Source organism: Equus przewalskii, chromosome 6, assembly GCF_037783145.1.
Source record: "Equus przewalskii isolate Varuska chromosome 6, EquPr2, whole genome shotgun sequence".
Taxonomy (NCBI): Eukaryota; Metazoa; Chordata; class Mammalia; order Perissodactyla; family Equidae; genus Equus; species Equus przewalskii.
The window spans coordinates 31319888-31340662 of record NC_091836.1 but is presented as its reverse complement, the minus strand read 5'-3'; the positions used below and the strand labels follow the sequence as shown (position 1 = coordinate 31340662).

General features: G+C 38.7%; 1 protein-coding gene across 1 annotated transcript; it reads left to right on the top strand.

The window, feature by feature from the left end:
- Positions 1–15101: 15101 nt before the first annotated feature.
- Positions 15102–16081, top strand: OR6X1 (olfactory receptor family 6 subfamily X member 1). The gene has a single exon (XM_008518684.2). The coding sequence runs from the start codon at positions 15143–15145 to the stop codon at positions 16079–16081; it is 939 nt and encodes a 312-aa protein (XP_008516906.1). The 5' UTR covers positions 15102–15142.
- The last annotated feature ends 4694 nt before the right edge of the window (positions 16082–20775 follow it).

Genomic DNA, 20775 nt, shown 5'->3' with positions numbered 1-20775 from the left:
TCTCCAGGGCGCCCCAGGGATCATGTTGTCATAATGAACACAAGGCACATTGCATTTTCTGGAAACAAATGGGAACAAAAGGTGTATTCCTCACATACTGGCTACCCAGGTGGATTGAAACAAGTAACAGCTGCTCAACTTCACCAGAAGGATCCAGTGGCAATTGTAAAACTGGCTATTTATGGCATGCTGCCAAAAAACCTTCACAGAACTATGATGCAGAGGTTGCATCTTTTCCCAGATGAAGACATACCAGAAGATATTCTTAAGAATTTAGTGGAAGAGCTTCCTTAACCTCGGAAAGTACCCAGACGTCTAGATGAGTGCACACAAGAAGAAATAGAGGCTTTCCCAAGAGTGTGGTCCCCACCTGAAGATTATCGGCTGTAGAAGAATGAAAGTTGCGGAAAACAACAATGAGGTGATTGAAACTTCTTCCTGGTGAATTTCTCCTAGCCTCCGGGGCAGAATGAACCAAGTGTTACATTTTGACCAGAAAGTTGTTATGAGTGCTGACCGTTAGTGGAGAAAGGTCAGGAAGGGATATTCCTCCCATAGGAAATTGCAATAAAATACATTTTATAGAATTAAAAAAAAAAAAAAGATTACAGCAGAGAGATGGTTTTAATCACAGGGCAGCCAAGTGAGGAAGTGGGAGAATGAGTCTCAAATCCACCTCCTTGAAAACGGTGACTTGGGGATATTTACGGGGTAGGAGGGCAAGGTGGTCTGAAATGTGGAGACAGTTGATTGGAGGTGAGGAGAGGTGAGGTAACTGATGATCCCTGAAAGCCTAGTCAAATTTCATGCTTCTTCTTAAAACACATGTTCACAAAATGGTGGCAGCCTCATGATCTGAGGGTGGAGTTTTATCTCCTTGATATCAAAAAGGTCACTTGTCAAGCATTTGTGCAGGCCCAGTTGAAGGGTTGATGATCTCAACCAGACTTAACTGGACAAGTGTCCTAAATCCTGAAAACCGGCTCAAACCTCTGGTACCACAGTGATCCAGGTGCCAGGGAAATGTTATTGATAGGAACCCAGGGGGAATCAGATGGTATATTGCCTAAGCAGCACAGCCAACAACAGGTAGGTGAACAACTAAAAGCTATAGTTAGTAATTGCAAAAAAATTTTAATTGCTCACTAACTAATCATCAATGGCTGTTTACCAGTTTCATCGTCATATATCTTCACACATCAGTGTTGCAAAGGCTAGGAACAAAGTTGCTTTCTTAGGGAGTCAGTAATTTATAGGAACTGCTCAAGGTTTCATTTATTTATTTATTTTAGGGACTAGCACCAAACAGGATGACCTTGTTTGTTCTCTGGGGGGCAGGGAGAGAGGATTGTTTACTTATCTCAGGGCACAGGGTATTGGTGGTGTTGTCTTTGTTCTTGCTGCTGTAGGAGAGGAAGACATTTCCTCTACCCACTCTAGGTCCTTCTGGTCAGACAGCGAATTAAATTCACATGAGACAGAATAACAGGAGAAAATCAAACAAAGCTTTACAACATGTATACATGGGAGAGACCCAGAAAAACTGAGTAACTCGCCAAAATGGAAGAGCTCTCACCTTAAATACTATCCTCAGCTAAAGACAAAGGAGGATATTGGGGGTGGAAGAGTCAGTTATGGGAGATTATCAGAAAAGTACAGTAAACAAGAGTCAGGTTATTATGCAGATTTAAGTCCTTGCTTTCTGCATTGATAAGAGTTTTTTAGAGATAAGGTCATCCCCCTTCTTCCTGGTACAGAGAGGGAGACACCTTTACAGATGGAGATTCCCTTTACAATGTAAATGTCTCTTAACAAAGGGTAATTTCTACTTTTCAGAGTTTCTCTCATGTCTGCAGTTTTCAAAAGTAACCAGCCCAAAATAATCCTCATGCCAAAGAGATATATCTTCGGGAGGCCAATTCCAGTCTCTCACACTGCTGTTGCTGCTATTACTGCCTTTACTCTTGACCATAGAGGTGATGTGTACATTTACCCATAATTTAACAATGAAGGCAACACTTTCAGTCCCACAGCTCTCAAATAGAATAAAATCAAAAAGGGTTAAATGAGCCAGAACAAGTGTACAAAGCAGATTTTTCCTATAAAGATAAAACAAGAAAGCCTTTCAGTAAAGATAGATTTCCCAGGTCATTCTAATTTCCTTTTTCTTTGTTTGAAAACAGTTGAAAATATGAGGCTGAAAGAGAATCCTTCTGTCATGTAAGTCACTTTATTCTCAAATTCATCTGTTTGAAAATTGCAAATTAATTGTCAAGATTATAATGTTAAGGAGGCTGGCTCCATGGCCTAGTGGTTAAGTTTGGTGTGCTCTGCTTTGGTGGCCCAGGTCCAGTTCCCGGGTGTGGACCTACACCACTCATCAGTGGCCACGCTGTGGCAGCAACCCAAATTCAAAACAGAGGAAGATTGGCATACATATTAGCTCAGGGCAAATCTTCCTCAGCAAAAAAAAAAAAAAAAAAAAAGGATTATAATGTTAAGTATTCTGTGGAATAATGTAAAAGGCTGTCCCACTTGGAAGGGCATGAGAAGAACTGGGGGTAAAGGGAGATGAAGAGCAGTTGTCACTTCAGTAGAAATAATTTTTCCTTATACTCACCTACGTTTCCACCTCCACACATTCCTCAGGATCTGGCTTTTTTTAAATCTTATTTTATTTTACTTATTTTTTTTTTTTGAGACAACTCTGAATACTTAGCCTAAACTAACTCTGTGTGTTCTCTAGAAATCAGGCTTGTTCTGTCCTACCTTGAGGCCTGGAAGGGATGATGAAGTCAGAGATTTATTTGCCTGAAAACTATTTGGAAGAAATTTGAGAGAAGCTTGAGTTCTTGTAGAGATGTTCATCAAACCAAAGAATGGTTGTTTTTAGTGACCCATTACCATGGCCCTGTGTTTGTCCAGGATTGAAATCACCTGGAACACTTGGCACTTTATGTCTGTTTACTAAGCCGTGAAGACCAACGTACAAACAGTGTCACTGGGAAGTTCTTGTGAAGAAAATGAATACTGAGTAGAGTCTTCAAGATTGTAGACTCTTCACACTGGTGAGATATGGCTTGAAGAGGAAGAAGGACTTTTCAAGCAGGGTGTATAGCATGTATCAAAGCTAAATGATGAAGCAAAAATAAGCTTTATACGTATGCAAACATTGATGCTAATAATGGTTAAACATTGGCTTTGAGGCTAATAAAAGGAAAAAAACTTTACCTGCTTGAGTCTTGGTTTGCTAAGAAGTTAGGGCTGAAGTTTAATTTAGTTGCTAATCTGATAGCAATAAAGCATGAAAAATAGTACAGCCAGGAGTGGTTCCTCAAAAATGTCCTCCAAATTTTTTAAACTATTTCAAGTTCATGTCCCTGTTACCTTTGGATCCCTCTCTCTGCTCTTCATTCACCCTCCACTGTCATCAACTCCGCTTCCTATTTTCTTTAGCTAACTGATAACATCTTCGTTAATATGTTTGCAAAGAGTAAATGTTGCCCTACCCATTTGGCTGTTTGAGTTTAAAGGGGAACTATAGAAGACTCAGAATAATCCAAGACCAAAAATAACTGCTCTCCAATGCTGATTTTTAGGGAGATAACAGAGGTAGATGATTTTGGACAGATGACCTCCTTGTTCCTGCTAAACTTTTATCCTATACAACATTTTATAGTATGACTTAAGGTATCCCTAGGTACCTTTCTATAGGAGAAAACAGTATCTTAGACCATTTTAAGCTATGGATCTGATTCCCACTATTTACAAGGATTTTGACGAAGACTACTCTACCTATGCCCAACTTAAAGCACATTCAAACCAAAATTAAAACTTAAAGCAAATTCAAAACAACAAGAAGTGATGATTCAGTACAAAAACGCAAACAGATCATTTTTGCCTACTGTTTACATATCCTAGAATTACACTAGATTTCTATCCTATAAAAATATTCACTTAGGGCCTTGTTTACCACACAACGTTGTTGTGAAATTAACTAGTTATGTAACTTGGAAAATTGGAAATTAAAAGCACAGTACAAATGTTATGAATACTTTGATTTATGTAGATTACTGTGGTTCCAAGATATTTTACTATATAGATAGTGTGTTAGCTCATATTTATCTTATTTATTTTTTCTACCAGATCCCAGGAAATAAAAGTGATTTGTGGTTATTTATAGGAGAAAGGACAGGCTGGAGTTGTCAATTAACATGTCCTTTGAAGGAATGATAGATGGAACAAAATAACATTTCAGAGGACCCCCAGAGATGAGAATAGACCGTAACAGAGAATTGGAGGCAGGTGATTCTCAGGAACCAAGGAGGTAAGCACTCAGCATCCAGACAGATAATCAACCAGTGGTAAGATTTCCAGTTGCTGGGATGGTGTTGGAGCAAGACTCCAACTCCAGCAGGGGATCTAGGAGAAGGCCAGTTATTACAGAAGTAACTTTGAGTTGGTGGAAGGTTGAGGAATGAAGGAAAAATCCAAGCCACAAGATCCAGGCAAAAGCTCACTCTTCAGAACTGACAGACTAGAAACCACACCACCTGATCTTAGGTGCTTACTGTCCCCTGCTGCAGGTCAATTTTGCTCAAGGGAACGAGATGAAGAACGTCAACTGAAGAGGATTATCTAGCTATGGCAGAGGCATGCCCAAGCCAGGAATATGCCAGGGCCTAACATTTCCTTCTACATCACAGCACCACTTTGAGGTTCCTTGTGTACTTCTTGCTCTAGAAATGCTTTCTTTTCTTCCAGGAATGCTATTTTTTCAAAACCGAACTCTGAAACCATGTTTTCTGGGTGGAAATTTGTCATTTAGTAGCTATATGGCCTTGATCAAGTTACTTCACCATTCTGTGTCTCACTTTCCTCATCTATAAAATAGAAATAATAATAGTGACATTACCTCAAGGGTTGTTGTGAAGATTACGAAGACTTAATACTTGTAAGAGCACTTGGAATAGTACCTGGCACACAGTAAGTGCTATGTTTGCTTTGGTTGTCATTATCTTTATTTTCTTTAATTTTAATTTTTATCTTTTTATAGTTAAAAAAAATATTCTTTATTTTTTACCTTGAGAAATTCATAGTTTCTTCTGACTTGGGTCAACTACAATTTTATACTTGAATTTGTCATCTCAGCTGAAGCATTGCAGAACAAAAAACTGACACATCAGAGTAATGCTCTGAATCTGTACTGTGGTAATAACCTGATGTGACTTTTAAAAGGGCTTTGGGAGATTTCCTAACTCCCTTCAGAGTTTGTACACATTTCTCTTCTCTGTACCTTGTAAGTTTTTCAAAACTGAGAAATTTCACCAGCCATTTTTAGGCACCTGAGTTCTGAAACAGAGATGGCATTTCACGTTTTGAAAGCAAGGAAGAACCAAGATTTTTTTCTTAGTGATGGCTGCCCACTGGAAGGAAAATCTACCGAATCATTTTCCTGGTAGCCCATGGCTAAATCTTTTTAATGTTTGTACGATGGATTCAGAATTTGGTGGTAAAGCATATACTTGGGGAGGCCATCTTTAAGAAAAATAATACTAGAGCCAGCCCTGATTGCCTAGTAGTTAAAGTTCGGCTCTCTCACCACTTTGGTAGCCCAGGTTCGTTTCCCGGTCTCAGAACCATGCCACCAGTCTGTCGGTTGCTGTGCTGTGGTGGTGGCTCAGAAAGAAGAACTAGTAGAACTTACAACTAGGATATACAACCACGCAGTGGGGCTTTGGGGAGGAAAAAAAAAATACTAAAGTACAAATACAGATTAGGTACAAAACGAACATGTATTTTAAACAAGAGGGAAAAAATCACAATAAATTGCAATTTTAAAAAGTAACAAAATACTATAAATACTACACAATCCAGAAAAATAACACAATATTTTATTAGCTGATGCTTCTCTTATTAGCTGATGTTCCTGTGTTTTTAGTTGCATATTCTTTGATCATAAAACAATGGTTTTATAATATAATTTTCTGTAGAAAGAATGGAATGTTAATTTGATTTCTTCTGTCATGGTTGATTGAAATGTGTTTTTAATTTATGTTTTAGAGAAGTCACTTTTAGCTTCACAACATATTATTTGTAATATATAAATATATAGTGTTTTATCAAATTTAAGATACACCTCTAGAGTGCATTTTTAATAGTATATGCTGCGTTACAGAGTATGCACCTGACAATAGAGAATTCCTGCTTTGAATAGGCAGCAATGAAAATGTCCGCTTACAGTTTCAGTTTCACATGACCGACGATGGGAAAAATGTTCACAGACGCACTTCTGGCTTTGTATATTTCTGGCTCTGAACATTTTAAATCTTGCTTCTCTTCCATGACCCACCATTGAAGAAATATAATTAAAAAAAAAATCTTCCAACACAGAAAACCTCTCCACAAAGGTACTAAGAGAAGAAAATACCTTTATTATTAGATAAACATTATACCAAAACGTGATGAGCATCAGAGGTAATCTGCTAAGAGAGTGCAAAGACAGAAAGAAATCTCACCTTTTATAGAGCCAAGCAGACACAGCCTGTTACAAACATGTTTTCAAGATAAGTAATAGCTAGTCCTCAAGTAACAGGACTAGATAACACCATTTGTGACACATGGTGCATCCTAGATTCATTTGGTAATTGGAGTGACCGTCTGTGCTAGCTGATTGGCTTTATCCTGAAGAAAAACAAATTGCTCATATCTTGATGACAGGAGGTGGTTTTGCAGCTTGGAGCAAGGTGCCCATGGAGGCCCCCACTCTCCCACAGAGACTGAGATAGGGTGCTACCTCCCTTGACGTTTACATTTCAAAGAGACAGCTCCCAGGTCCTTGAGAAAGACATTTCTGGGCCATAAAGCTGGCAAGAGGCTTATTTAGCTTCTCAAAAAATTTACACACATTTCAAAAGAAAGAACTTACAAGCGTTCAAATGTAAGCACTCTAAGAAAGTGGAGAAAGAAGTCTCTTCCCTTATTTTCAACAAGGAGAATTAAGACTCTTATTTTTTACTTTTATTTGTCTTTACACCACATACTTCAGTGCTTTCTGGAGTCTCTCCAGGAAAATCTCTAGTCCTGTTCTTTCAGGTCATAACATCCAGGTGAGTCAGTCTGGTGAATATTTCTAGAAACAATTCCTAGGGTTATTTGGTTCCCTGATGACAAAGTTCTTCCATTTAACCCTGGGCATCTCATTCCCAGAGCACTCCAGGGGAAAACATCAGGGAGATGGGGAAAAGATCACAGGGCCAGGAGAGTGGATAAGCATAGCTCTACCCTGTACCTGGAACATCCCTGTCTGCTCTAAAATTGTCCCACTGCTAAGCCAATCCCACCTTACACATGGTGATTTTTCTCTCAGAATTTCCAAAGTGCTTTCCTGAAATTCACTCGATTCAGGGACCACCTCAACTTCCAAATATATTTGTAAGTATTTCAATTATGAATGGGTTTTAAGTTGTTTCCCATTGGAGCTCCCAGACCTGAATTACATCAAGATATATGATATAGCAATCTGATTTAAATGCTCAAATATTACAAGATTGATGAGAAGTTTGCTGAATATTATATAACAAAAGGATGGTGTAATCAAAACATATAGTTCAGTAGGATGTTATTATCTTATTCCACACATGGACCTAAAGAATTCTCATTTAAACAAGATATCTAATTGAATATATTTTGGTTATTACTAGGACTGGCTAACTTTACACACAAAAAAAGGATAAGTTAATAAAAACTGAGATTCTCCCCTCAAGAGTAAAAGACAAGAGGAAAGAGAAAGGAGACAGAGAAGACAAGAGGATGTAATGTCATAAAAGGCAGAAGAGAAGACAGTTCCAAAAAGGAAGTAGTCAGTGGTATCAACTACTACAGATTCACTTTTTAAAAAGCACTAGGAAAATCCCATTGGATTTGAAAGATTAGCAGAAAATTTAAGAATGATCTCAGTAGAAACATCCTTCCAAAATGAAGGGCATATAAATAGATTTCAAACAAAGAAAAACCGGAGAAAAATTTTTGCCATCAGACGTTCACTGCAAGTAATATTAAAAATTAACTCGGAATGGATCACAGACCTTAACATCTAAAAGAAAACATAGAGAAAATCTTCGCACTCTTAGAGTAGGTGAAGATTTCTTAGGATGAAAAAAAAATGAACTATAAGAAGAAGAAAAAAATGATAAATCAGATTTCAAAAATTAAAAATTTCTGTATATCAAATTATATTGAAAGAAAAATCAATAGTAAGCCACAGACTGGGAAAAAACATTCTCAACTTTTTTATCTGACAAAGGACTCACATCTAGAATAAAAAATTTTTATGACAATAATAAAATGAAAATCTAATTTTTTAAATGGACAAAAGATTTAAACTACTTCTTCATAAGAAATGATATATGAACATCATAAACATATGAAAATTTGCTCAATATAACTAGTCATCACAGAAATGCAAATCAAATTAACAATGATAAAATCCTACCCCTACTTTAACTAATTTTTTTAATTGACAATAACAGATGCTGGTGAAATGTGGAGCAACTAGAACTCCCATGCATTTGTTGCTGGGACTGTAAAATGGTGCAACCTCATTGGAGAACAGTTTGACTCTTTCTTAAAAAATTAAATGTACACTTATCTCATACTCAGGAAACTCCCTCTTAGACGTTTACCCAAAATAAATAAAAACATATGCCCACAAAAATGTTCCTACATGAGTGTTCACAACAGCTCTATTTTTAACACTCAAACTGAAACAACCTGAAAGCTCGTCAACTAGTAAATGAATAAGTAAGGTGTGGTACATTCGTTCAATGAGATACTACTCAGCAATTAGAAGGAATGAACTTTTTATAGTCAATGATATGGAGGAATCTCAAAAATATTTTTCTAAGTGAAAGCATCCAGACACCAAAGAGTATATATGCTGTATGATTTCATTCATTTAAAATCTTACAACAGTCAAGACTAATCTATAGACATAGAGATCAGATCAGTGGTTTTTGGGGTAGGAAAAGGGGTATTGAGGTAGACTAATGTAAAATGGGCACAAAGTAACTTTTTGGAGTACTGAGAAACATTCTAAATCTTAATTGAAATGGTGGCTATATGAGTGTATTCATCTGTCAAAACTCATTGAACTGTATACTTAAAATGACTACATTTTATTCAATGTAAATTATACCTCATTGAAGGTTGTTCTTTTAAAGTTACAATTCCAACTATATTTTTCTGTTTTGCAGAGTCTCCACCAACTCTCCAGACAATCCTCAACATTTTAGCCCTATCTTTTCATTTATCACCATAGGATAGTTCACAAGAAAAAGAAACACAATTATATTTTGTTCGTGCTTGTATTCCTGCATACTCGATCATTTTTCATATTATTAATTAAATTTCCTACCCTTGATTCAATTCAATTCGTTAGAGAATTGCACTTAATTATTGAGACACTGATTTCCCCTCTAGGAGGAACTGAGAAATTCAAGACCTAAAACTCATAAAAGCATGGCTTCTCAGACTTTGATTAATTATCTCAGGAGTGCAGGGATGATTGGTACCAATTAGAATTTAGAAAACTGCAAATTCCTCAGCTTGACTTACGAATAAACTTTTAGTGAGACCTTCCTTGTCTCCTGGGAGTCTCTGGAGCACATCCATGGAGACTGATGTCCCAGAGGAAGCTATGAAAGTGCCCCACTAACAAATCGTTATTTTGAGAGAAGAAATCTTGACCTAGTGTGAACTGACAAACTAACCACTTTCAATACAATTCTCCTAAACACTGAAGAAATCCTGCCATTTCTTGAAAGCGTTGCGAGTAGAATTCAGCAATGTCTAAGAGCACTTGCCTAAAACTCTAGAGAGATTCATTTTCCTTGTGCAAAAAGAAGGAAAATTTCCTGGTTCAATGAGACTGTCTTTATAACCAGTCTCTCCTTCTCTTTAGTCCACTAGCAGACAAGGTCACATCACAGGACCGGAAGTGTTTCCCTGGGATTCATTAGTGCTGTGAGTATTGCTTTGCCACAGAGAGGGAAAGGGTACTATTTTGGATACAGTTTTGCTCGTCTCTAAAATGAATAGATACAGCTAGCCTTGATGTCTTGAAGCCTCAAAATAAATTCCAATAAATGAATTTCAGTCTCATGTAGACAGGCAATAACAGTGACTTAGATTTGGACCTTCCTAAATCAAAGCGGTCTTTATTCACTGCATCCTACCCAGCACCATCAGTCCAGGGGATGATTTTCAAACTGCTTGTCTTTATTTGCATTCCAGGTTAGCACAGTCCCCCAGTTAGTGATTCTTGACGCACTTCCCTTTGTGGAGCCTATAGTATGTATTCTGGGTCTCACTGCTTTAATGTTCTACACCATTGGGCACCTTCCAATTTACTACATGATCAAAGCCTTTAAAAATTGAAATTGGCCCCTATCAACAATTAAAAAACAAAACATATAAATGAACAGAATAAAACTTTTTTTTTAAAAAAGGGACATACAACCCTTGGCCCAAATCCAGAAAAAAAATTAATACTTTTCTCTTTTTTTCTTCTTTTAAGACTATGAAAAGTTTAAGAAAAATGAAAGATCCTTTATTGCAACAACATAGCTCAGAAAAAATTATTCAACTCCATCTCAAACCATTGAGCATTAAATGGATTAAGAAAGCTATCTGTACTCAGGGTAGTCTGGAGAAGCTGGAAGAATAACCAGAACACAGGAGAAACACATATCCCTGATTAGAGAAAGATGGAGCCGAAAGGTTTGCACGCAGGAGAACTTACATAAAGAAAAGCTGGGAGCAGCAGCAGACTTGGAGACACATGATTCAGCAAACAGTCCCGATTATTACATGTCGCCAGCATTTGAAATCTAACAGTAGCGTTTTATAAACATATGCATGGGTCAGACTACATAAACTTAGAGGTAACTGGGGACACAGTGTTAACAAGTCATCCATTTATATAATCAGTCAGAAAATATCTTTCAAGGGCTTATTTTGCGAGAGCCCTATGCTTAGCCCTGCAGACACTATTGCTGCCTTCAAGGGCCTTGGCATATATAGAGGAAATGAAGCAAACAGTAAATACAATGCTGTAAGTGTTCAGATATAGATATGCATAGGCTGTTAGGGAAGCATAGAGGAGTAACACCTTAACTAACTAGAGATAGGAAGTCAGGGAAGGCTTCCTATGAGGTGGCTCCTCAGCTGAGATCTAGAAATCAGATAGGACTTAGCCAAACAATGGAGAGATTGGGGAAAGGTATTCTAGGCAAAGGGAACAGCATGCATAACGATCAGGAGATAAGAGAGAGGGTGGCACCTTCAGGGAACTAGAGCAGGGGTCAGCAAACTGTTTTTGTGGGTCCTAACAGTAAATATTTTAGGCTGTGGGGGCCACATAGTCTCTGTTGCAACTACTCAACTCTGCCATTGTAGCACAAAAGCAGCCACAGACAATATATAAATGAATTAGTGTGGTTCCAGTAAAATTTGATTTACAAAAACAGGATCATAGTTTGCCAAACTCTGAACGTGGGTAATTCAATAAGTATGGAGCATAGAATAGGGAAGAAAGAAGGAAGAGTGGCAGAAGATCAGACTGGAAGATCAGGTAGGTAAGACCAGATCATCAATGACCCTGAGTGCCATGGTGAGGAGTCTGAATGTGACACTCAAGGTTCGGAGGAAAGACGTGATCAGAATTGTGTTTTAGAATGACCATCCTTGCTACAGTTTGAAATGGATAGGAAAGAGTATGGCAGGTCAGGAGACAGGGAGTCCAGTCAGGAGGCTGTACCCTGATCCTGGTGAAAGATAATGGCATGAACAAATGAACAAAAGCAGCCTAGATGAGATGGAAAGAAGAGAACAGACTGAAAAGTGAGTAAGGAGACGAAATTAACAGGGCTAGGTATATGATTGATATGGGGAAATAAGGAGGAACACCATATGACTGTATGCATTATGACTTTTATAAAGAAAAAAATGCCTAGAGTATACAATTAAATTGGTTGAGTATATAGACTGCAGTATTTAATTCAATACTTTAACTCTATAACCTTAGCTTCCTAAGGTTACTTTCCTGTGTTCCTCGGAATATTGCTTTTACCTGCTAACTCAAGACATCTAACCTCCCTCAAAACCCCACAAAACTTCACTTGTGCTCACAACCCAGTCCAGTCAGCTGTCCAGACAGCTACCGCTGGGTCCTGCCACTTTTCTCTTGCTCTGCATCCCCTCCGCTGCCACTTCTGCTGGCACTATTTCTGCTGACACCATTGCTGCTACTCCTGGGTCCTCATGGTGCCAAATCCAAGCCATGTTCCTTACAAAGGTAGAGAGAATCTGTCTCTCTCTATATGAGCCTCACTTTGTCGCCTGGAGCAATGCTGTCTGTGACCAGGGTCTCAAAACAGCTCACTCAGTTGCCACTGGCAGCCCCTTCCTCCAGAAAGATAAGTGTGTACATGTGTCAGGGAGGCAGGCTGACGGCATATTTTCCTCACATGTGCGTACATACATACACATTTGCCCCATGTTGGCAAACTTCCTGATCCAAGATTCTCCCCTCCAAAAATCTCATGAATCCGTCTTGTAAACTGACTCACAGGAGGCCTGCCCCACCTGTTAGCTTATCAGAAGAGCCTGGACAAGCATGACTCCCAGCTTCAGCTCAAGTTGAACTCTCTGCTCTAGTTCTGTTTCACAAACATTAGGTTCTTGTCTGGAATGCATTTTCCCTCCCTACCTGGCTCTCTTTTCCTCTTGAACTCCGCCAGGACTCAGCTTAGGCATCTCCTTCTCTGGAAAACCTTCTTTAACCCCTACATAGGCTGGGTAAGGGGTCCCTTCTGGGTGTTCCCAAAATAATCTGTGCATAACTCTATACTTCCACTCTCTGGGTTATACTGTAATTATTCTATATGGCCTCTCTTCCTATCTGAATGATAAGGTCCTTAATCCCCTAGCAGGACTTGGAACACAGTAAGATCTCGGCAAATGCTTATGGAATAAATAGGTCTAATTCTCCAAATTGTGGAACGTGTAGCCCTTAGAAATTTTGAATTGGCCAGGAAAGACTGCCACTCTCCTCTGCATGGGGACTGAAGATATATCTATTTCTACCCTATTTAGAGAGACCAGGCTCATGGCCAGTTATATTGGCCATTAGTACAAAATTCAAATACTTCTCTGAGTCTTATATTTCATGGAAAAGAAGTGGTGCTTGTGACATTATAGACAAAAAAAAAAAATAATCCTTTCTGGGTCTAGAAAAGAGATGGAAAGGAATGGAAGTATTTTTCTCACCTAAGCTTCCAGAGAATTAGTGTTCTCTCCTATGGTGATAGAATTAAGCAACATATCAGTGAACTGTGAGCTGCCTCTTTCATGCTAAGTGTCCTATATACTTTGAAAATGGTGCAATTAATTTCACAGTAATTTATCTTACCCATTGCAAAGAAGAACCATATGGAAGAATATCCTCAATAAGATAGGAAGTAGTTTTACTATTTTCTAGTGAATTTTTAGTAGAAGAGAAAGTTCTCAGTCTATGAATTTGCATACACAAATGGGAATGCTTTACTTGTATGGAAAGATACTTAGTCACAAAGGAAGGTTTTGATAGGAATGTCCTTTCCAGGATTTACAACTTCATTATTCTTAGCATTTGCTAGGCTTTTCCCCTTTTTAGGTTAGCGTCTACAGATCTTTATCCAATATACTTTTATGAAGCACTTCTATATATTATGCCCTGATTCAGCTGGTCTTGTAATTTTGAATTAAAAGTTAGCATATTTCCCTACTTGCTGAGCAATTTTATCCATTTAGTTTTGAATGTTTCTCTAGTCTACTTTAAAAAAATGTCTGAATTAGATTTTGGAAGTGGATTCTTCAAAAAAACATGTTTTACTATCTAATTGTATCTCACCACTAATGAATAACAAAGATTTTTAGTTATATAAATACACACATACATATGCGTGTATAAAATCAGCTTTCTTAAATATATCTGTAATATAAGTCAAGAATTTTCTTTCAGAATACAACATGAGAGTGTGGATTAACTTCTTATGAGCCCACAGCTGGACTTATGTAGATATACCACTGGACACATTGTTCATTTTAAATAATCATATGGATTATTGACAGATAAACCATTATATTATGATGATTATTCTCATAGTTGTATAAGGGTGAAAAAATACTTTTTTACTCATCAGGTGACTCAGTACTTTCAAAGTCCACTTAAAATCTGATTTATGGGCTGGTCCCATGGCTTAGTGGTTAAGTTCAGCACACTCTACTTCAGTGGCCAGGCCCAGTTCCCAGGCATGGACCTACACCACTCATCAGTGGCCGTGCTGTGGTGGCAACCCACATACAAAAGAGAGGAAGATTGGCACAGATGTTAGCTCAGGGCAAATCTTCCTCAGCAAAAAAAAAATTAAGCTAGTTTAGCTGACAAAGGAACAAGCCAAATCATGAGTAAGGAAGGAGACCTGGATGTTGTCAACCTTTAAAAAGAGAAAACAGTTTAACAGGCAGAGCATTTATTTGGGATCAAAGAATTGCAATTCAGGGAGCACAGATTCAGGTAGAAACTCAAATGGTGTCCCACTTACAGGTTAAAAGCAAAGGGTTTTTATGAGAAAAGGAAGGGGATAATTACGTGAAAAGAGGAGGAAAAAAGAAAAAAATTTCTATGAGTATTAATAAGCTAAGTTGTCCCTGGCTATACATAACTGATTACTGATCCTATCTTAAAATGAAAAGTCCATCATCTTCAGTCTTGTGATGAAGATGTCCATTTCTCTGCTAACTTCTCAAACAATTAGTTGTACAACAATGGTGGTTTTATCCCAGTCCACAGGTTTGACCTGGTCCAAGGTTCAAGATAGCAAGGCAGTTTCTATGGAAGGGTAGCTCTGACTCCATTTTAAAATGGCTCCACTGAAGCCAAGTTTGACAGTGTGTGTGTATATGTGACGGAGAGGGAGTACCCTGAAGGGCCTTAAGAATAGAATCAGAATCCTCCAGCTTTTTTATTTAATCAAACTATATTTGAATGTGGGATTCTAAGAAGCTACTTTCTTGCCTGTTTTTCTAGAGTATCAGGGACATGAGAAATGGCACGGCAATCACAGAGTTCATCCTCCTAGGCTTTCCTGGTATCCAAGGACTACAAATCCCTCTCTTTATAGTCATCTTTTTCATCTACATATTAACTCTTGCAGGCAATGGGCTTATTATTGCCATTGTCTGGGCTGAGCCCAGCCTACAAATTCCAATGTACTTCTTTCTTTGCAACTTGTCCTTCCTAGAGATCTGGTACACCACTACTGTCATCCCCAAACTGCTGGAAACTTTTGTGGTGGCGAGAACAGCTATCTGCACCCCCTGCTGCCTGCTGCAGGTCTTCTTTCACTTCTTCTTGGGCACCACTGAGTTCTTCATCCTCACTGTCATGTCTTTTGACCGTTACCTGGCCATCTGCAAGCCCCTTCGCTACTCCACCATCATGACCAGCAATCTCTGCCTGCAGCTGGCCCTCAGCTCCTGGATGGTGGGCTTCAGCATTGTCTTTTGTCAGATGCTGCTGCTCATCCAGCTGCCGTTCTGTGGCGACAATATCATCAATCATTTCTACTGTGATGTTGGTCCCATTTTGAAAGCAGCCTGTGCAGACACAAGAATTTTGGAGCTCTTGGGTCTCATAGTAACCATCCTGGTGATCCCAGGGTCACTCATGTTTACTATGATTTCTTATATCTATATCCTGTCCACCATCCTACAGATTCCTTCAGCCACTGGCCGGCAGAAGGCGTTGTCTACCTGCGCCTCTCACCTGACAGTTGTCTCCCTGCTCTATGGAGCTGTTTTGTTCATGTACCTGAGACCCACAGCGCACTCCTCCTTTAAGATTAATAAGGTGGTATCAGTGCTAAATACTATCCTCACACCCCTTCTGAATCCCTTTATTTATACAATTAGAAACAAGGAGGTGAAGAGAGCCCTAAGGAAGGCAATGGCTTGTCCAAACACTCGTCATCCAGAGTAAAACACACAACACATCAAAATGCACTTAATGCAGGTACAAAAATTAAATGTGAGAGAGGATTGTGGAGGAGATAAAGATGTGAAAGTAAACTGTGATGGTCGGGGTCCCCTATAAGAATTTGTTACATATAAATGGAACAGGAGGCCTTCTTGAAGAGGAGAAATGACCTAATTCTCCAATAAGGAAACCCCAGAATCCCTTCAGAGGCATGAGGTAGAACTCTGCACTTTCTCAATTCTAAACTGAAAGTAGAAACCACTACTGTCAGAGACAACTCTCAGTAACTTTTCAAAAAAATGTAAGAAATCCTGCTCCTTCTTTGTTTATAATAACCTCCTTTGCCTCATCTCCTTGTCAAAGGTATAAGGCATCCCACACCTCATTTCCTCAGGACTTATTTTCTTCATAGTTGAAGTCCCCTGAAGTTTCCTAGTCAATTCTAATGGTCTTTCAAAAATTTTTTGGGGGGGTATGGGGGGTGGAGATTAGCCCTGAGCTAACATCTACTGCCAATCCTCCTCTTTTTGCTGAGGAAGACTGGCCCTAAACTAACATCCATGCCCATCTTCATCTAGTTTATATGGGGGACACCTGCCATTGTATGGCTTGACAAGTGGGGCATAGGTCCACACTGGGTATCTGAACTGGTGAATCCTGGGCCAGCGAAGCGGAACATGCAAACTTAACTGCTGCGCCACTGGGCTGGCCCCAAAAATTCTTGAAATGAACCAGGTTTTTGTTTGAGAATGTCTCAATAAGGGGACTTCCATCTTGATATAATACAAATTTTTAGATAAACCTCAAGGTGTTTATTCCCAGATAATACCAAAATTTGAGGACATCATATGAAAATTTCCAATTTGATTATACCAGTTTCTATTTTTCAATCTAGGTAGGCAGTGTGCCTAGGAAACCAACAGCAATCTTACAGCCAATATAAATATGAAGGCTTTCTTGCTGGAAAACTCAGGCCCAAGGTTACATTACGTTCAGGGCTTGCATGTAGGGTTAGTATTTAAGGTCCCTCAAGACAGGTGACAAACCTATTGGTTTAACCGTGTTCTCAGGCACAACATCTGGTAGAAATAGCTTTTAATAGAATGATGACGCAGGTGATTCACAGTTTGTGATAATGACTATTATATATGTCTCTCCTCCATCAGCAAAGAAAGACTACCATTAAAAGCCCATTAAAACTACGACTTTAAAAAAAGGATTATTGCACATTCCTTTTAGTATTAAATGGAAAATTGCAAATGCAAAACAGTGTACCTGATTTTATCTTAGAGATAGAGCCGTTTGGGGGCTGGACAGGGGAATTTGGTCATTTGAAGGCAAAGAGAGAGACCCTAGGGACATGAATATTATCAAGAGCCTTACCATCAAAATAATAGTTTAAATTGTCCCGAATGAGAAAATAAGGATAATACCTAGTGCTCCTCGGAGAAGAAAATGCCAGAGAAAGAAAAGAGAAGAGAAAGAGCCAAAAAGAAGGAATGCAGAAGAAAAGTCTGTGGGAGGAAGCGAGTGGAAATTCTCCAAAGTTGGGGCCACAGTTCCACAATGTTAACCTGTCCTCCCCTCACGCCTTCAGTAAAGTCTCCAACATTACCAAATGCATGTATGATGTCACATGTATTCATGCGTGTGTGTGTGTGTTGTATGTATAAGTCAAGGAAGAATTGAGTTTTACATCTGGAATGATGTGGTTTGACTTAGAGACAGCCCATAAAAATCTCACAGCAATGGCCACAGAATATGCAGAAATTTTAGGAAGAACTTCAGACTTTCATTCACTTGGGTGTGTCTCAGGTAACCCAAATCTAGAGGACTTGGGACATCTGGTTTATATTATTATTTAAAAATATTTTTAAAATCTGCCTTCAAGTTTTATAAACATTAGTTTTCCTGAGTCTAGCCTATTGCCTTAAGAGTTTCCTGTTTGATGGAAGACAGAGGGTAACATAAAACACCTTGACAGATCCTAGAAAGAAGAGAAGAACAAGTGTGAGAGTACTGCCAGGTTTCAATTCATGGAACTCAAAACAGACACCATTTATTCATGCATTTTTCCTGTTTTATTGATGCATTGGTATCATATACCAAGCAACATGCCTGATATTGATTCTGCTGAAAAAAACATATTTTTGTAGTCTGCCACTGAATCAGTTCTAGGAGTTGGAAATACCAGGGTTAGAAAAGCCCGTCCAACAGTGAAGCTTCAACACCTGAACACCAAGAATGAAATGAGTTACAAGAAGACTTCTAGGCAGCCCTGCCTTAGATCCAACTGTCCTTCACCAACACAGGAGCCACCAAGGTCACCAAGGAGAGTGTTGTTTACCTCCAGTGTCTCCAGGAGCTGGAATGCCGTTTTGAGGAAAAGGAGCTCTGGCCACAGAGACAATATGTCAGAATTTGAGACTTCACATTGCACCCTACTGTTTCTTGGGGTTCTAGAGCCCAAATGTCTTTCCAAAGTGTACATATCCCACCTTTCTCCAAGAGAGTAAGAAATTACACAGAGACCCATCCTAACAATATGACAAACAACCTCCTACTCAGATCCCTGGATATTAATTATTTTTCTACTACTGATAATTCTAATGAAGAGGTTGAACTCATGGATAATCTGAGCCAAATCCTTGGCAATGAGCTCTTGAGTTAATTTGTTCCTGAGAATATACTGTGGGGCATCAGAATTTGCCACCCCAAAATGTATCTCTTTGGCTTGATTATTTTTTTTTAGATTGGCCCTAAGCTAACATCTGTTGCCAATCTTCTCTTTTTGCTTGAGGAAGATTGGCCCTAGACTAACATCTGTGCCAATATTCCTCTATTTTGTATGTGGGTCACTGCTACAGCATGGCTTGATGTGTGGTGTAGGTCCGCACCCAGGATCTGAACCCACACCACTGAGGTGGAACATGTGAACTTAACCACTATACCACCAGGATGGTCCTTGGCTTATTTTTAAGAACAAAAGACTCAGAAAGAGACTTTGACCTTTCCTCTACTGCCTAAAAGAATTTAAGATAGAAGGCCTCTTCCAGGAAGGAGCTTTCACCATAGATAACTCTAGGTGTGGTAGGCAGGAAAGCACCTAGCAAGGCCCATTTTATCAAAGTTCCCTCTAGGGTTCCCTTTTAATTATGTCTTTGTTTTCTTTTCTTTTTTTTTTTTTTTTTTGCTTTTTAATCCTTTTTAACATTTGTTTGCAAACATTTGCTTTTCCATCTCCAGGTGAATTGCCTCCTTCCCCTTTGGAGTCCCGAACCACTACCCCCAACATCCTCCTTTGTCTTTAGCTGAAGATGGTATTTTAGGTGGGGCTTTGGCCATTTTTGCAAGTTACTCATTTTTCCTGGGTTCCTCCCATATACATGTGTCATTACATTCATTTGATTTTCTCCTGTTATTCTGTCTCATGTCAAGCTAATTCCTAGACCAGCCAGAAGAACCTAGAGGATAGAGGAATATTCCTCCTCCCCTACAAGACACATTTAAATAAAGCAGTGTTTCCATGATGTGTTTCACAAAATATTAGTTATTAAAAGCAGAGCTCAATATGCAAAGTGGAGGAGATGCAGAGTTAGACAAGGTCAAGCAGGTTCCTTCACTACTGAACTTCTCAGAATCTTTAATGCCATCTTGAAAAAAATTTCCAAATCTCAAAACTTTTGCATATGAAAGATCCTGCTTATATGATCTTGGATATTATTGAGAAATGTGCCTATAATTACTGATGTAAATCAGTGCAATGATCATCCCTAAAGGAGACTTTACAATTCTCTCCTTAACCTATCAAGTGATGGCCTTCAAGATCCTGCCTTATTTGGGCAAAACTTCCTCACTTTATCTTAGATCTAGCCCTTCTCTTACAACTTAGAAAGACTCACTGAAGTCATGTTAGAGTGACACAGCTCTCCCTTACCTGACAAGTAATAAATTCAGCTTTACTTTTTCAGTTTAATGATCTTCCTATGCACTATAAACCCCAAGAGGAGGATACGGTACATGCCTTTCTCAAGCTTATCTAGCTACAGACCATTTTTTCAATGTGCCATAGACTAAAGATTTCCTGCTGTCTTCTTTGAGGCATATCTCTAAACTCATCTCTGTTTTTGTCCAGATCTTATAACTCAATGACATTCACAAATGCCCAACTAACTTGGAGATAAAATTTTTAAAATCCAATACAAGAAAATCTGAAGTACAATACAGAAAAATTTGGAGTAATTATATATTTACCAAAGTATCTAGTGCCTGACCAAGTGGCTTACCACCACTTTGAATTACAAATTCTCCTGGAAAGTTTAAATGACTCCAATTATAAAAATGCCATTTACACATAGCTCTTCCAGAACCAACCACTTCCTATACCAGGTGTTCAGCTAGACTTGGACTGAACCACTAGGAGAGTAGAACTCCTACACACACTTTCAGCTGAGCTCACTCCACTATTATCCCTGCCATTTCTTTGATTTTTGGAAAATAATCTCTCTTTATCCTACGTACAGAAGCAACTATTGTCATAATAATTAGTTCTTTGCTCTTCATGAAATATTGTTAAAAAAAATAACAACCCAGGGCTGGCCCTGTGGCCCAGTGGTTAAGTTCACATGCTCAACTTCAGCGGTCCGGGGTTAGCCAGTTTGGATCCTGGGCATGGACCTATACACTGCTCATCAAGC